We start from the raw sequence: 17,590 nt of genomic DNA, 5'->3' as shown, positions 1-17,590 counted from the left end.
CCCTGTTTGATGTTGGTCTTTTATCAGGGTGTGTTTGTGTTCTAACCAGTATTTGCCTGGCCATTGCACCAGTCCCCATTCTGTTCCTCGGGGTTTTGGGAAAGAGCCAGTGGATGTGGATTCTTACAGGCAGGATTTCTTCCGAAGAACTGCCTGGATGGTGAAACTCACAAAGTCCAGAGAGATTTCCTGTTTTGTTTTCCACAAGCTCAAGTTCCTATTTATTATAAAAACCAAACACACACGCGCGCGCGCACACACACACACACACACACACACACACACACACACAGAGTATGCTCTCTCTCTTCCCATTGCTGGGGTCCAGTGCAACCTTCCCATCTGTGTCACTTTCACCCACGGCCCTGGTTTTCACCGTTATGGTAATTAAGCCTTCAGTGCTGGCTGGAGATGTTACAGAATTTTAAGCCATCAGTAGTTAAGCACATTAATTTTACTAAGGGGGAACCTGCAAAGGGAGCGAGAAAAGGTCTAACAGTCAGCATGACCTCATGCAGTCACATCTGGTTTCTGTTCTCATGAGAGTGCCTCCTTCTGGTGCTGGCTAGAGAATGGACATTTGTTCTCAGCATAGGTTCTGGCACCTAGTAGGAACTGTTCTCTTACTGTGTGACACACCCTGGCCCAGGCACTTTATATACAAATCGTTTATGAAATATACTTACACTAAAAACATGTCACCTGGAATTTGAATTTAACTGAGCACGCTGTGTTTTAATTTACTGAATCTGGCAACCCTACTTGGGATTAATCCCATGGCTCAGAATTGTTGAACAGAAAAGACCTGCACTTGGGAGTCACAGAAATCTGGGTTGGGATTCTGTTTCCACCATTTACTTGCTGTGTGATCTTGGGAAAATTGCTTGACTGCTCTGATTCCTAGTTTTCTTATATATAAATGAGAATCATAATATCTGTGGCTCAGGACCATTGTGATTATTACATTTTAATACACTTAAAGTACCATGTACTGTGCCGTTTAGTGTTTCATGAACATTAGCTTTTATTATAATTGTTTTTTATTTCTTTGGGTCACGACACTTAACTCAGGTGAAATTTGATCATTCATTCATTCATCCCTAGGAGATGATATGGATAAGAATGTGTGGCAGGAATAATTGGAGAGTTTTTGTCAACTTCCAGGAGAAATGAGATGGAAGCTTACACAGGAACACTCTTGATAGACACCGTCTCCTTCTAGATCTGTGCTCTGGATCACTCAGAAGGGAGACCCCAGACCCACTTTATACAAACATGTTCTACTTGAGTCTTTTAGACAATGCAGAATGAAAAAAGTGGTATCTTGGTAATCAAGTGCCCTTAGCGGTGTGCAACTTTTATTTAAAAGCATATCAAAAAAGTAAAAAATATGAAAGAAATGAAAAATAAGGCCATCATACAGAGCAGGCAAAGCACAAAGGAATAAGAGATCAACATTATCTGAAATCCTTACGTTTTAAAGACAGCAGTCATTCATTCAGAATCTGCAATGCGTTGAAATGTCAGTGTTAGCATCAAGCACACTCTGAAGTTATCTTCCACATCAGAGCCCAAGGGAGGGGAACAAAGTAGAAGGTAAAACTTGAGTCCTGTCCTGTGCTAAACTGAAAAAGTGCCTTCCAAGTTCTTTACTGCCAAATATTAGCAATCTATTTTTCAATGTGCATTCATGTATTTACTAACCGTTGACTGAATAACTGTGCTAGGTCCCACAAGAATATTCATGTGACTAAGGCCTGGCCCTTGCCCTTGGTGGGACCAGTGTTTATTGGTGAGACAGGCAAGGAAATGTGTTGGTAGGTATGGTCTAGTGTGTTACGGTGTCCAGAAGAGGAGCATGGTTCTAGACTTAAGAAAGTTATGGTGCGCTTCCCAGAGAAAAGAATGTTTCCTATTTGAGACCAAAAGAGTAAACTGGAGTGCAGAGAGGGGAATATTCCAGGCATAGAATGGAGTGTGTGTGCGTGTGTGTGTGCATGTGTGTGTGTATGTGTTTTAAAAAGACTATGAAGCATGTTCCAATTAAATAGAACATTGATTATCATTTAGAGCAAAGGTCAGCAAACTGTGGCCCTCAGACCTAATCTAGCCTACTACTTGTCTTTGTAAATAAAGTTTTATAGGAACACAACCATGCCAATTCACGTAAAGTATCATCTATGCCACTTTCATGCTACAAAGGCAGTGTTAAGTAATTGTGGAAGAGTCTATCTTGTCCTGAAGCCAGAAATGCTTACTCTCTGGCCCTTTACAGAAACTGTTTTCTGGCTCCTGATTTAGAGCACATTTTACATAAACAGGAATTCACTGTTGGTGGAAATGATGTGGGTACATGAGAACGGATAATACTGTGCCAAGAAGGTCAGGAGAGTGGTGAGAGATGAAAAGGTGGCCAGGGGTGAGAACAAGGCATTTAGATTTTTATCCTGAAGACTGTGGGAAACCTTTGAAGGTTTTTAAGCAGGGCAATGAGATGGTCAGACTTCTATAAAAGGCAGTGCAGCAAGGTGTTTAATAAGAGGGCAGGCTTTGGAGGCAGATTACCTTGGATTGGATCCTAGCTCTGTCACTTACTATCGTAAACCTCAGTCAAGTTATTTACTTTCTGTGTGCTTCAGTTTTCCAACTTGTAAAATGGGAAATTATAATAATAGTATCTATTGTGTGAGGTTGTTGTGAAGATTAAGTAAGTTAACACAGGTGGAGTGCCAAGCCCAGGGGACACTATCAATGGATATAGTTTTTATTGTTTCTCAATGATCCTTCTGGCTCCTGGGGAGGGGATGGCCCAGGATGGGAGAACCTGATAGTAGAGTGCAAGGGATTTAGGGAATAGGTGGGGTCTTGTGCTTAAAGGGGCTGCTCTAAAGCCCTCGATGGCTCACATCATGGCCACCAGCATGTTTTCTCTCGATCTCTCCCCTATTGTCATCATTGTCTACTCTGTCCTCCTTTTTTCCAGGCCTTCAAGAGTGCACTGATGAGTTCTTACTGGTGCTCAGGGAAAGGAGATGTGATCGATGACTGGTGCAGGTGTGACCTCAGCGCCTTTGATGCCAGTGGGCTCCCCAACTGCAGCCCCTTTCCGCAGCCGGTGTACGTATGTATGGCCCCTTTTCCTTTGGCCATTCCTTTCCATGGACTCACACTCCTGTCCTGCCAGCCCATGCCATGACTTGCTTTTGCTGCCAGGGTGCCTAACAAGATCCCCAAAGACCCTGGAGGCTACTTCCTTTTTTAGGAAAGAAGGGAGCTTTGGCAGAACAGAATTGTGGCACAGGAGCGGACACTGATATTGCAGTGTGTGCTTGTTTTAAATGATGCCACTCAGTTCATCATTTCTTCCTTCAGGCAACCATTCAGCAAAAGCTTGTAGGCAGCTGACTACTTTGTCATGTCTTGTGTTGGATAGTGGGGCTATTGAGATTAAAAAACAACAAAACAAAACTAGAGAACCTCTTCTGCGAAACAAGATCGGCACAGTCCATGTACTTAGGGAACGGACAATTTAACGGAGGAGATAGATGCCAAAACAAAAACAGGAAAATACAATTTAAAAGTTTAAATAAGGGCTCAGCACCATGGCTCATGCCTGTAATCCCAGCACTTTAGGAGGCTGAGGCGGGAGGATCTCTTGAGGCCAGGAGTTGAGACCAGCTTGGGCAACATAGTGAGACCTCGTCTCTACAAAAAAAAAAAAAAAAAAAAATAGCCCGTGTGGTGGCACATGCCTGTAGTCCCAGCGACTATGGAGGCTGAGGTGGGAAGATCACTTGAGGCCAGGAATTCAAGGCTGCAGTGATCCAAGCTTTCACCACTGCACTCCAGCCCGAGTGACAGAGTGAGACCCTGTCTCAACAACCAAATCATTTTAATAAGAAAAATATGAAAAAGAAACAAAGACATGCTATTAGGGAGAATAATGGGGAGATGTTTTAGTTGGAAGGGAGAGGGAATAGTCCAGGAAAGCTCTCTGAAGAGACCTAAATTAGGGTAGACACCAGCCAGGCAACAAGTGATGAGACTCATGTCTCAGGCAGAAGGAACAGCATATGTGAAGGGCCAGACACTGGAAATTCACCATCTGAGGAAGTAAAGAAAGGTCACTGTGGTTGCAGGCATGTGATGAAGAGGGAGAAGTGGTGTGAGAAGCATAAGAGAGGGGCGGGAACCAATACTGGAAAATAAAGTCCCATAATCGACCTCTGTGGATGAGAAGAATCACGTTATAAGATGGTCTTTGAAGAGACAGTGTGGTATTGTTGAAAAAAGGAATCTGGGATAAGGATAAGCAAAGTCACCATCATGGTCCTGTCCTCAGCTTGCTGTGTGACCTTGTGCAAACTGTTTCCTTTTTTTGAGCCTTTCCCCATTTTGTGAAATGAGGGAGTTAAACTTCATCAACTCTAAGGACCATTCTAGTTCTAACCTTTAATCATTCTATTTTTTTTTCTTGCATTGCAAAAGATTTACTCCAGGATTTTGCTCCTTTCAATAGTGTATTTACTTAAGGATATTAAAAAGTTAGCTAATACATTGTGGGTATTAAAGAGAATGGCAGAAAAGTGGAAAGTTCCTTTGTTTGAAGGCACTGCCAATTTAATTGAAAGTGAAGCATCATTGAGAATACAGTATAAATATATGGAAAACTGATAAACTGCCATTGAGCACATATTGTGTGCATGGATTAATTTATGAAATTCTACATTGATCTTGAAAGGTGGCTCCCTGTCTTCCCATGTTATGGATGAGAAACGGAGGCCATGAGAGGGGAAATAACTTGCCTAAGGTCATGCAAGTTGGTGATCATGGGTGGAATCAAGATTTAAATTCAGACTGAAACCTGTGCTTCACTTTGACACATGCTGACTCTTTTGGGCCCCAGCTGGTGCTGGCCGCCAAACAAGAATCTTCCTGTTTATTCCCTGTAGGCTGCGGCTGTCCCCAACAGTGGAGCCCTCCAGTACTGTGGTTTCCTTGGAGTGGGTGGATGTTCAGCCGGCTATTGGGACCAAGGTTTCCGACTATATTCTGCAGCATAAGAAAGTGGATGAATACACAGACACTGACCTGTACACAGGTAGGTACATGAGTTCCCATTTTCTTGGGATGGTATGACAGAAGAGGGAAACTGGGATTTTCTACTTTCTTTGGAGACTTGGTCTCATCTGTCTTGGGAAGGCATTGGAAGATTTCATTGTTTAGTGATTTTTTGCTGTCCATCCTTGTGTGCTGTTTTGTATGAATTTGAGCAAGGAAAGATAGCAAGTTGCAGTTAGAAAGAGTTTCTGATTCTCTGAGTTGGACCTTCAAAATATTATGTCAAAAAACTAGTTGATTCTGAAGGCAATTTGACCTTTTTCTCTCTGGGAAGGCCTGCAGGACTCTTGCTTGAAGGGCTTGATCTGTAATATATTATCTCTGGAACTGAGGTAAGGAAATTCACACAATTGGGTTTCTAGTGAGATACACTTGGAGTCTTCATTAACTAGTGCTGGGAAAGAGATAATTGGAAGTGATTCTAGCAGGCAGGAGCATTTGAGAATGTTGGCTTTTAAGAGGAATACCTTTGATTATCACTCAGAACATTATTTCTGAGTTCTAAATCTTTGACACTGCCAAGAAGCGAAGTGTTCACCTGTGATCTGTACTGGGGCTTACATCTTCTGTTCTCTGTTGAGACTTCCATTCAGCAATTATTATTTTCCAGCCAGAAAACATCAGTTAGACATCTATTTTTTGTGCCAGGCACTGAGCTAAGTGCTTTGTTCCGCATCTTAATCCTCGCAGTTTTAGGAGGGTTAGTGATTATTGTGCCCATTTCACAGATTAGAACATTGAGACTGATCCAAGGTTATTCAGCTTGTGATATCTCCTCAAATTTATAATTTTAATCCTGAACCAAGACTTGGCTATTTAAAGAATTAAAGAAGTATAAGTATAATTATTTGCCCAATTAAATTATAAACTCCAAGAGGTAAGATGGCGTTTCTGTGTTAGTCATAGTTGAATTTCCAACACCTATCACAAAGTCTGACATTCAAATATGAGTTGACTGAATGAATAATAAATGAATAAAAGGATCTTTATTGTTCCCTTTTCTGTTTCTGTCTTCCTGTTTTCTACCTGTCTCTCCTACACCTCTCCCATTCCTCTCTGGGCTATTTTTGCTTTGATTCCTCTGAAATTCAGAAGAAAGTGATAAAATGAGGCTGTGAATGTAAGAGAAGTCGGAAAAAGAAAGGCCCAGGTTATGGACAACATGAGAAGTCAAGTTGGCTGCTAATAGGTCTCCTGGGATTGATGTGGCTTTTTCCACATTATTGACTGAAAGAGACAAAACAGACTGGAGTGGACATCACTGTCACAGAGGGACGGGTCATGGAACAGTAATTGGGCAGCTGATTTTGTCTCATCTTTCAAACTTGGTTAATTCGGACTTTTGACTCTGTATGGAGTGCATGCATATGTGTTTGTTCAAGGCTGTGTATCTGAGTATGCACAGGCAAACTGAAGTGTCTGTGTGTTTGTATTATCTGCATATACATTATTTTTATGTGGGTGAGATTTACCACTGTCTGTGAATGGGTGGGTGTGTATTTTGTGTGTGTGCGTGTGCGTGTGTGTGCACGTGTGTGTCTTTGTCCTTCTGGAGTGCTGTTTTATAATAGCAGAGGTTTGTAAACCACAGATAACCAAGGGAAATGAAAGTCCTCCAACAGTGGGTTTACACTTTAACAATAATGCTTCACATCTCTATCACATCTCCATAGCATGCTGTTCTTCTCACAAATAAAAACAAACAAACAAAAAACAATGTAACTTAAGAATGATCATGAACTTTGTTCTACAGATAAAATAAGTAAATCCCAAAGACATATGTGACTTTCCTAAAGTCCCATAAACACGTATGGCAGAGTTAGGCTTTGTAACCAGGTCTGTCTTATGCCCAGCACAGTGCTTGTTCTTATAGACCATGCAGAGTCTACATCAAAACTCAAGTGTTGCTTCTTCCACAAGGGTGCTTGACCCTTTCAGCAGAAAGTCTTCTCCCTTTCAATGTAGTGCACTCACTCATTCTCTCTACCGTTTATTTGGCATACTCCATTCTTTGCCTTGAAGTACCTCTTCCATATCAGCAGAAAAATTCCAGTGTTGGAAGGATCTTAGGAGATCATCTAGTCTTGCTTTCTCTTTAACACTTCAACATGCACCGATTACATGCCTCCAGTGTTAGAAAGCTCAGTTCTTCCTAAAGTTTTCTGTATGTATGATCATGTCATCTGCATACAGAGACAATTATATTTCTTTCTTTCCAATTTTGATGGCATTTATTTATGTATTACTTGTCTAATTGTTCTAGCTGGGAATCTTAGTACTATATTGAACAGAAGTGGTAAGAGCAGACATCTTTGACTGTTTTTCTAATTTTAGGCATTTAGTCTTTCACCATTAAGTATGATGCTAGTTGTATGTTGTTGTTTTTTAATGTAATGTTTGATTACATCAAAGAAGGTATCTTCTATTTCTAGTCTGCTGCAAAGACTTTGTTTCCATTGGAAATGGATGTTGAATTTTCTGTGTCTATTAAAATGATGGTATAGTTTATCTCTCTAAATTTAATATGGTAAGTCACATTGATAGATTTTCATATTATAAAACAACCTACCATGTGAGATTTATCCCAGGAATGTAGGTTGTTTTATCTGTTTTGTTTGTTTGTTTGTTTATTTTAATTAGGTTCATTCTGGTCTCACAAAATGAATTATAAAATATTTTCTTCTTTTCAGTTTTCTGAAATGTATCTGTCAACTCAGATAATCAGCTTGGTTAAAATTGATAGTATTTTTTTCTTAATCATTTTGTAGAATTCACCAGTGAAGGCATCTGGGCTTAGACCTTTTCTTGCAAGAAGGTTTTTAAATACTAATTTAGGTATTTGATAGATATAGATTTATTTAGATCATCTATTTCTTCTTGAGTGATGTTTGGCAGCTTGTGTGTTTTAAGGAACTTGTTCATTCCATGTAAATTATCAAATTTATTGGTAAAAGTTTGTTATGACATTCTGTTATTCTTCTTTTGAAATCTGTTGAGATCATAGTGATATTAGTCTCATCTTGATATTGGTAATGTGTGTCTCCTCTCTTTTTTTTCTAGATCAGTTTGGCTAGATAGTTATGACATTTATTTATATTTTCAAAGAATCAACTTTTGGTTTTATCTGTTTTTGCTATTTCCTATTTCATTGATTTATCCTCTAATCTTTATTATTTTATTTGTTTAGCTTACTTTGAGTTTGGTTTTCTCCGTGTTTTAATTTTTAAAATGGTAACTGGGGCTCTTGATTTGAGGTCTTTCTTGTAATGTAGGCATTCCCTCTAACTACTGCTTTAGTAGTATCTCAAAGGTTGTGTTATGTTGTGTTTTCATTTTCATTCAGTTCAAAGTATTTTCAATTTCACTTTTGTTTTCTTCTTTGACTCGAGTTACTTAGAGGCATGCCACTTAGTTTTCAAATATTTGGAGTTTTTCAGAAATTTTTGTTACTGCTTTTAATTTGATTCGGCTATAGTCAGAAAATATGTTTTTGTGACTTTAAACATTTTAAATTTATTGAGACTAGTTTTTGGTCTAGATGGTCTATTGATGTATTCAGTGTGTCCACTTTAAAATAATGTGCATCCACTTATTTATGGGTAGAGTGTTCTATAAATGCCTGTTAGAAAAAATTGGTTAATTATGTTATTCAAGTCTTCTAGAGCCTTTCTGATTTTCTGTCTTCTACTTGTGTCAATAATTGAGGGAGGGCTATAGAAACCTCTGATTATAATTATGGACTTATTTCTTCTGCAGCCTTATCAGTTTTTACTTTATATATTTTGAAGGTATTGTTATTTAAGTTCATAAACATTTAGAATTTTCATATTCTCTTGATGAATGGATCCCTTTACATTGTGAAATGGTCTTCCATATTTCTGTTACATTATTTTTTCTGAAATCTACTTTGTCTAAGTACTCCAGCTTTCTTTTGATTAGTATTAAAGTCTATCATTTCCTATTACTTTATTATTTATTTATTTATTTATTTTTTGAGACAGAATTTCGCTTTTGTTGCCCAGGCTGGAGTGCAATGGCACAATCTCAGTGAACGCAACCTCTGCCTTCTGAGTTCAAGCAATTGTCCTGCCTCAGCCTCCGGAGTAACTGAGAGTACAGGTGCCCGCCACCACACCCAGCTAATTTTTGTATTGTTAGTAGAGATGGGGTTTCGCCATGTTGGCCAGCTGATCTCAAACTCTGGACCTCTGGTGATCTGCCCATCTCACCCTCACAAAGTGCTGGGATTACAGGTGTGAGCCACTGTCCCCAGCCATTACTTTACTTTTATACTATCATTGCTTTATATTAATAGTGTGTTTCTGGAAGACAGTATATAGTTGGGTCTTATTTTTTAATCCAAGCTGGCATTATTAACTTTGGGGTGCTTAGACCATAAAGTTGGGATGTTTAGACCATTTATATTTAATGTGATATTTGTTTGTTTGTTTGTTTACTTATTTATTTTAGAGCCCATGACCTGCTTAATAATGTGATATATGTATGCTTAGGTTTATCATTTTTCTTTTTTCTTTTTTAATATTATCCCATCTTTTATTTCTCTTCTTTTTCTATCTTCTTTTGGATAGTTTTTATGATTCCATTATATCTCCTTTGTTGACTTTATTAGCAATAACTCTTTTTTTGTTTTGTTTTTTTTGAGACAGAGTCTGGCTCTGTGGCCCAGGCTGGAGTGCAGTGGCGCAATCTCAGCTCACTGCAAGCTCCGCCTCCCGGGTTCACACCATTCTCCTGCCTCAGCCTCCTGTGTAGCTGGGACTACAGGTGCCCGCCACTGCGCCCAGCTAATTTTTTTATTTTTTAGTAGAGACGGGGTTTCACCATGTTAACCAGGTTGGTCTCAATATCCTGACCTCGTGATCCACCCACCTCGGCCTCCCAAAGTGCTGGGATTACAGGCACGAGCCACCGCCCCCGGCCAGCAATAACTCTTTTAAAAAAAATTTTAGTGTTTGCTTTAGGGTTTACAGCATGAATACCTAGCATATCATAGTTAACCTTCAAGTGATATAATACTATTTCAAGTATAGCACAGGAAGGAATCTTATAATAGTATCCTGTTCTTCCTCTCTTCCAAGCCTTATGCAATTTTTGTCATATGTGTTATTCACATATATGTTAAAAATTCCACAATTTATCTTTATTATTTTTTCTTAATTATTTTTTTAGGTATTTAAGTAATAACATAAGTGATTTATATATTTACGCTTGTAGATACTAACTTTGGTACTCTTCACTTCTTTGAGGATCATTCATGTTTTCATCTAGTGTCATTTTCTTTCAGCCTAAAGGATGTCTTTCACTATGTCTTATATTTTGTCAGTTAGTGATGCATGCTTTCTGATTTTTTTTTGTAAGATATTATTGCTGGACATGAAATTTTAAGTTGACAGATTTTTATCCTAGTAATTAAAGATGTTACACTTCGGTCTTGTTTGCATTGTTTCAAATTATAAATCTGCCATCATTCCTATCTTTGTTCATATATATATATACACACACACACACACCCATAGATATAATTCATATATATATACACCCATATATATAATTCATATATATATATATATTTAGAGAGAGAGAGAGAGAGAGATCCTTTTTTCTGACCGATTCTAAGCTTTTCTCTTTATTAGCCATTTATTTCTTGTGTTTGGAGTTTGTTGGGCTTCTTGGATCTATGGGTTTATGGTTTCATTAAATTTGGAAAATTTTTGACCATTATTTTGTCAATTTAAAAAATCTCCCTCCATTTTTCTTTTCCTCCAACAACATGTATATTCAATCACTTTAAGTTGTTACTCATCTCAGTGATGCTTTTTTCATTTTCAAAACTTATTTGTTATCTCTGTATTCCATTTTAGATAGTTTCTAGTACATGTCTTCAGTGCTTTCTGTGAAGTGTAATTTATTGTTCTTCCCATCCAGCATTATTTTTCATCTTGGACATTGTAATTTTCACCTTTGGAAGTCCAATTTGAGTCTCGTTAATATTTTCTGTTTCTTAAATTTGTTTACAAATGGGATATAGTCACAATAACTTTTAATGTTCTTGTTCGCTAATCCTGACAACTGGATCAGTTCTGGGTCAGTTTAAATTGATTGACTTTTTTTTTTCTCCTCATTATGGGATGCATTTTCCTGCCTCTTTGCATGCCAGGTAATTTTGTATTGGATGCCAGATATTGCGATTCTTGCCTTGTTTGATGCTGGATATTTTGTATTCCTAAAAACATTTTTGAGCTCTTTTGTATAGAGAAACAATTTGATTCCTTTAGATCTTGCTAAATCTAAAGATTCCTTTAGATCTTTAAAATTTGTTAGATGGAACTGAAGCAGTGTTTAGTCTAGGGCTAATTATTGTCTACTACTAAGGGAGAACTCTTCTGTGTGCTCTACAAAGTTGCCCATAAATTTTGAGGTTTTACAGTATGACTGGTAGAGACAGGCACTATTACTGGCCCTTGTATGAGCCTCAGGCACTGTTCTCACTAATCCCCTTGTTTTGGGAGATTTCTCACATACATGCATCAATCAGTACTCTAATGAATATTGACAGGAACTCCTCCACAGATCGCTTCAAGTTTTCCTCTATGCAGCTCTCTCCTCTCCATTACTCTGTCTTATGAACTGTAATCACTTTGGTTTCCCTGGTCTCAGAACTCTGGCTGGGCAATTCAGGGAATCTGTCAGGCATTTCCTCTCCCTGAACAGTGGCTTGAAAACTCTCTAAGGGCAAGGAGAAATTTTAGGGCTCACATAATTTGTTTTCCATCTTTCAGGATCTCTGTACTTTGTTGCCTAATCTCCACTTGTTGACAAGCTTGTTTTATGTTTTTCTTTTTGTTTGTTTGTTTGTTTGAGACGGAGTCTCACTCTGTTGCCCAGGTTGGTGTGCAGTGGTGCTGTCTCAGCTCACTGCAACCTCCACCTCCCAGGTTCAAGCGATTCTCCTGCCTTAGCCTCCTGAATAGCTGGTACTACAGGCACGTGCCACCATGCCTGTCTAATTTTTTGTATTTTAAAAAGAGATAGGGTTTCACCATGTTAGCCAAGATGGTCTCAATCTCCTGACCTCATGACCTGCCTGCTTCGGGGTGTGTGTGTGTGTGTGTGTGTGTGTGTGTGTGTGTGTGTGTGTTAATTTCTTAATGTTGTGGGCAATAGGGCAAATAAATCCAGTCCTTGTTATTCTGTTTAATCCAGAAATAGAAATCCAAGATTCTTCTTTATTTTCCAGCAAGCAGTGCTCTAATCCAAGAGTTACTTTTTAAAATTGAGGTAAAATTTGCTTATTTTTGGTTATCTGGCCTAGGGTCACTTTACAGAGATCTAGGCCCTTCTTCCTATAGCCATTCAGAAGGTTGGAGACAATGATATACATGCTTCTGTCTTTACAGGGTGTTTTTTAACCTTTCCTTGTAGGACTTGACTTTCATTCTCCACATTGTTCAATTCCTGAATTTGTGGGTGGGCAATTGTTTTTAAAGATACAGGCCGGGCGCGGTGGCTCACGCCTGTAATCCCAGCACTTTGGGAGGCTGAGACGGGCGGATCACGAGGTCAGGAGATCGAGACCATGCTGGCTAACATGGTGAAACCCCCATCTCTACTAAACATACAAAAAAATTAGCCAGGTGCGGTGGCAGGTGCTTGTAGTCCCAGCTACACGGGAGGCTGAGGCAGGAGAATGGCATGAACCCGGGAGGCAGAGCTTGCAGTGAGTGGAGATTGTGCCACTGCACTCCAGCCTAGGCAACAGAGAGAGACTCCGTCTCACAAAAAAAAAAAAAGTAAATAAAGATACAAGATGATGAATCTTGTATCCTTCTATGTTGGAGTCTCCCCACAGTGCCTGTCATACATGGATGTTCAGTTCGCTAAACTGAATTGCATATGGATAGACATATTCATGTCTTAACTTTTTGACTCTGCATTAATTCCTTAAGCACTGTGTAGTTTTATGGTGTCTTCTGTAGTCCTACAGCCTAGTTAAGTACATGGTAAGCCCTCTAAAAATGTGTCATGACCAACTGATGCTGTAGTTGATTGGGAGGGTACATCTGAAACATTCACCTCATCTGTTTGCCTCCGTGTCACCTTTACCATGTCTAAACCCTCTGGAAAGTGAACTTGGCTTAAATTGAAATTTCTCAGTTCACTCAGTTGAGTTTTGTCTTTGAGAATATAAGCCTAATCAAAGAATATAGACTTGGGAAAACCTGGCTTCTGGTTTTATTTTTCACCACTTCTCAGTGAGAGAGATCTAGGGCTAGTCAACATCTTTTCTAGAGTTCAGTTTCCTTTTCTGTGGAATGGGAAAACACCACCTTTTCACAAGCTATTTTAAGGGTTAATTCCAGCACAGGTCTTGAGACACAGTAGGTACTAATACTTTCTTGTTGTTTCCTATTTCCATGAATTAAAAAAAATAAAGGGAGAAATAAATGTTAGGAAGAAAACAACATAAGATTTAAGACTTGTTTTGGATAGAGAGTTAGGATTACTCACACATTTGGTCAGGTGAGGCCAGAGTAGGGAAATGTGGGCTTTATCCTTTGATCTCTCTGAATTTTTGCTGGCAGCCAAGTCTGGTGCTGGAATTATTTATTTATTCACAAGCTCATGCGTGCATATGCACAGACATAGGTGCTTACACAGATCTCTCTCTCTCTCTTTTTCCCATGTGCACACATGAACACAAACACACACACTTTATGGCTGCCATCTGTTTCACACCCTTCTGAACTAACTTTTGAAATGCTCACTCTCCCTCCCTGTCTCCTACCCCTGCCCCCACCTCTAGGTTTGGCACCCTCTTTGTCTCCTTCAGAGAAGCCATCGCTCAGTCAGTTCTGGGACGCTGTTAGGAAAGCCAAGCATAAGTAGCCTCCTGTTCCAGTTGTTTTTGAGCAGAAATGGGGCTTGTTGTGGGGGGTGGCTGAATTCCCCGCACGCTAATCTGTCATCAATATTAAAAACAGACGTCTGGTTCTCCCTCATGGCCTCATCAGAACAATTGGCATGGGTTTCAGCCTCTTGGGCAGGGTAGATGTAGGGGGAGGTGGGAGTAAGAAGCTGGGCTGAGGCACAAGCAGATTTAATAAATCCAAACCTCCCATTTGACCTATGAAGAAAAAGGCTCAGAGGAGATGGACTTGTCCAGAGCTTACACACTTGGTGAGTTACTGGTACAGCCAGAGCTAGAACTAGGGCTCTGGTTTCTTTCCTATCTACCCCCACACCCTCATCCAGTACATTCAAAGATTTTTCACTAGTTCATATTACCTCCAGTGTGGTTTGCTCTTGTTGAGAATAGACCTAGAGGCAGATGGAAATCAGGGGATATAGGACATTTGTGTGGCTTGACAGAATGGAGTCTTTAGCCACTGACAGCAACTACTGAGCAACTAGTGAACTCTGATCTTGTAAAGGGGATTGTAGCCCATCAGGCTTACCACTTCTTTGTCTGCTTTTATATAAAATAGCTTTGTGAATCCCTAAATTTCCAAGCAGAAGAACCTCAAGCATTGAACCTGCCACTCTCAGTGTAAGGATCAGAAGAATGAGGACAAGAAGGGATCAGTCACACCTAGCATCATAATCTCCTGTTTCTCTGTCTGGTGATATTCTCACCACATGCCTATGCATTTTCTTTGGTCATCTTCTGCTCTCCTGCTGGATTTTTTTTTTTAACTTAAAAAAAAATCAGAAACTTCTCTTTTTCTTCATGGAATTCTTAGCTTCAGCTTGTTTAGTTCAGGGCTGGAAGGCCAGCCGGCTCTGTTGGCACTCACAGAGACAGCAGGCCCTATCCACTAGCCCCGGCACCTCCTCATACAAGGCAGCAACATCTGGAGCTGGTCAGTGTCCCTTTCTGCCCTGGCATCTGGGAGCCTAATGGGCCTCTCTCCGGCTAATCAGTACCACACTTGCCTCCTGCCAACTCTCAACTCTTGTCTCTGTTTCTTTCTTCCTATATCCTTTCCTGACTATTTCTTTTCTTCTCTCCTTCCTTCTTTTATTCTTTTTCTACCATTATGTGTGTCAACTTCCCTTGGTGGCTGTCTCTCTCTTCTTTTTGCTCCATGTCACTCTCTGCCCATGTCTCAGCTGACCTTTGCTTGTCTTTGTCTCTCTAAGCTGGCTCTGATATGAGCTGCTCATTTAGACTTAAATCTGGGTAAAGAAGAATGTCCAGAGGCCATCTGTACCCACTCTCAGCTCCACTGTTCTTTGTCTGTCCCTATTATCATTAAGGATAATCTACAACTGAAAAGACACTCCCCATCCCAACACACACACCATCCCATCTCAGACCTTAGACTGAAAACTTTATCAAGTAAAAGGGAGCAGTTATGGAGGTGAATTTGTATGAGGAATAACTCAAGGTGAAGAGCAGCAGGTCTCTTTTCTCCAGTAGCTGAGAGGATGGTGGCAGCAGTGGCTGTGATGGAGCACTTACATTGTAGGTATTTACGAAATCTTGTGGAATTTACTTTTAGTTTCTCATATAGTGTGGGCCATGGCTGAACTGTGCTGTTCATCTGAGAAACTAGAGGGGACCTCACTCGCCTGCTGTCCGCTTGCCCTGGGCCAGCCTGAGAGAGGTGATGTCATTGGAAACTAGGCTTTACTTCCTCAGCTAGAATTGGGGGGTGGGGGCGAGGGAAACATGTTTTAAAGGGTGAGGTACAAACCCACATGATTGCAAACATCTGAAACTGATATTAGGGGCTCAGAAAATATTTGTGTCACTCCAGCTGCTCTCTGGGTGAAAGGTTTCTAAAGTCAAAGGCTTCCAAAGGGAAAAGATACTTGGAGAGTCTTAATCCTGTTGATTCTTCCATGCCACCCAGCCTGCCTTCTATATCACAGAATTCTTTACAGCTCACAAAGCACACTCATTCATTTCATAAATGTGTGTGGAGCTCTTAGTATGGTCTATGTCCTGGGCATGGAATGTTAACAGGACGGGCATAATTCCTGCCCTCATGGAGCTTATAGTCAACAAGGAGAGTGGTATAATTTAGCAAGAAATTGCTCGGATAGCATAGTGGGTGCTGAGATAACTCAGATGCTGTAGGGGCATGGCAGAGAGGTTTCTAATTCAGTCCATTGGGGATAATAAAGGCTACTCAGAGGAAGTGGGAAATTGTTTGAGAGTCTGGATCCAGTAATTAATTATATGGATCAATCTCTCATACACAAGACTACAAACCCCTCACCTGGAGATCACTCCCAAGCTGGTCTTTCTCCCTCCCTGTCGCCATCTGTTGCCATTCTTGTCCTTAGCAGCAGCTTCCCATTAGAGATGCCAAGAGAAGAAAAATCTGTATTTCTCTCTTCACTCAACAGAATTTCCTTCCAGGCCAGGCAAGAATTATGCTGTGTTGGTACCTACCTTTCATCCAGAGTTTGCCTAGACTAAATCTATCCTACCTTGTGTCTATGACATTGTTATTCCCCAAAAGGGGAAGTCTAGCTGAATCCAACCTTCATTGTCTTGCCTCAACTGAAACTGGTTCTTTAAGTATTTTAAGTTCCTGGTTTGGAGCTTTATCTTTGTCTGTGTTCTTGCCATCATGATAGGTAAGGTCAGGGTTTTTGTGGATTTTCTGTCCAACAATCCAGTCTCTCACTTCCTTGATGTGCTCATCTCCGGTGACCATTTCTCCATTCTGCCTCAGCCACCCACTCCTGGGCCACACTGTAGACTTTGTCCTCACATAGTATCGTTCCATAAAAAATCATCAGTTCCAACATCCCACTCTTTGACTTCAATCACTGCTTGTATCAGTCTCTCAATCTCCCTTGCCTTTCGGTCTTTTAATTTCCCTGCTTGGTCAAACACCTGCACTGGATGCATGCCACTCTCCATCTTCTGTGATGGTACAGTCAGGCAGCTACAGAAAAACACAGTTTTGAATATTGTCATCAATGTATCATCAGTCATCAATGTTAACTGGTCTTTTCATGCTTCCATTCAATCTTACCTAGGTTTCTCCTATCAACTTACATTCTTCTTCATCATTCTTTGAGATGGGAGTCTCGCTCTGTCACCCAGGCTGGAGTGTACTGGTGTGATCTTGGCTTACTGTAACCTCTGCCTCCCTGGCTCAAGCAATCTTTCTGCCTCAGCCTTCTGAGTAGCTGGGACTACAGGTGCACACCACCATTCCCAGCTAATTTTTTGTATTTTTGGTGGAGACGGAGATTCATCATGTTTCCCAGTCTGGTCTTGAACTCCCGAGCTCAAGTCATCTGCCTGCCTTGGCCTCCCAAAGTGCTGGGATTATAAGTGTGAGCCACTACACCCAACCTTCATCATTCTTAAACCCGTAATACCCTATTCTCCCTTTATTCATTAAGAACAATAATGGTTGGCCGGGCGCGGTGGCTCAAGCCTGTAATCCCAGCACTTTGGGAGGCCGAGACGGGTGGATCACGA

At 40.4% G+C, this 17,590-nt stretch overlaps 1 protein-coding gene across 1 annotated transcript in view; it reads left to right on the top strand.

Moving 5' to 3' along the window:
* ASTN2 (astrotactin 2) overlaps window positions 1-17,590 on the top strand; it is a 384,514-nt gene that overhangs the window by 203,103 nt on the left and 163,821 nt on the right. Inside the window, exons 7-8 of the mRNA XM_017856274.1 lie at window positions 2,984-3,117; window positions 4,953-5,101. Of these exons, the coding sequence (XP_017711763.1) occupies window positions 2,984-3,117; window positions 4,953-5,101 (283 nt within the window). The remainder of the gene's footprint in view (window positions 1-2,983; window positions 3,118-4,952; window positions 5,102-17,590) is intronic.

The sequence above is a fragment of the Rhinopithecus bieti genome, unplaced genomic scaffold (assembly GCF_001698545.2).
Source record: "Rhinopithecus bieti isolate Rb0 unplaced genomic scaffold, ASM169854v2 scaffold_42948, whole genome shotgun sequence".
NCBI classification, from domain to species: domain Eukaryota; kingdom Metazoa; phylum Chordata; class Mammalia; order Primates; family Cercopithecidae; genus Rhinopithecus; species Rhinopithecus bieti.
Note: the sequence above shows the minus strand (reverse complement) of the source record. Positions and strands in the feature narration are given on the sequence as shown.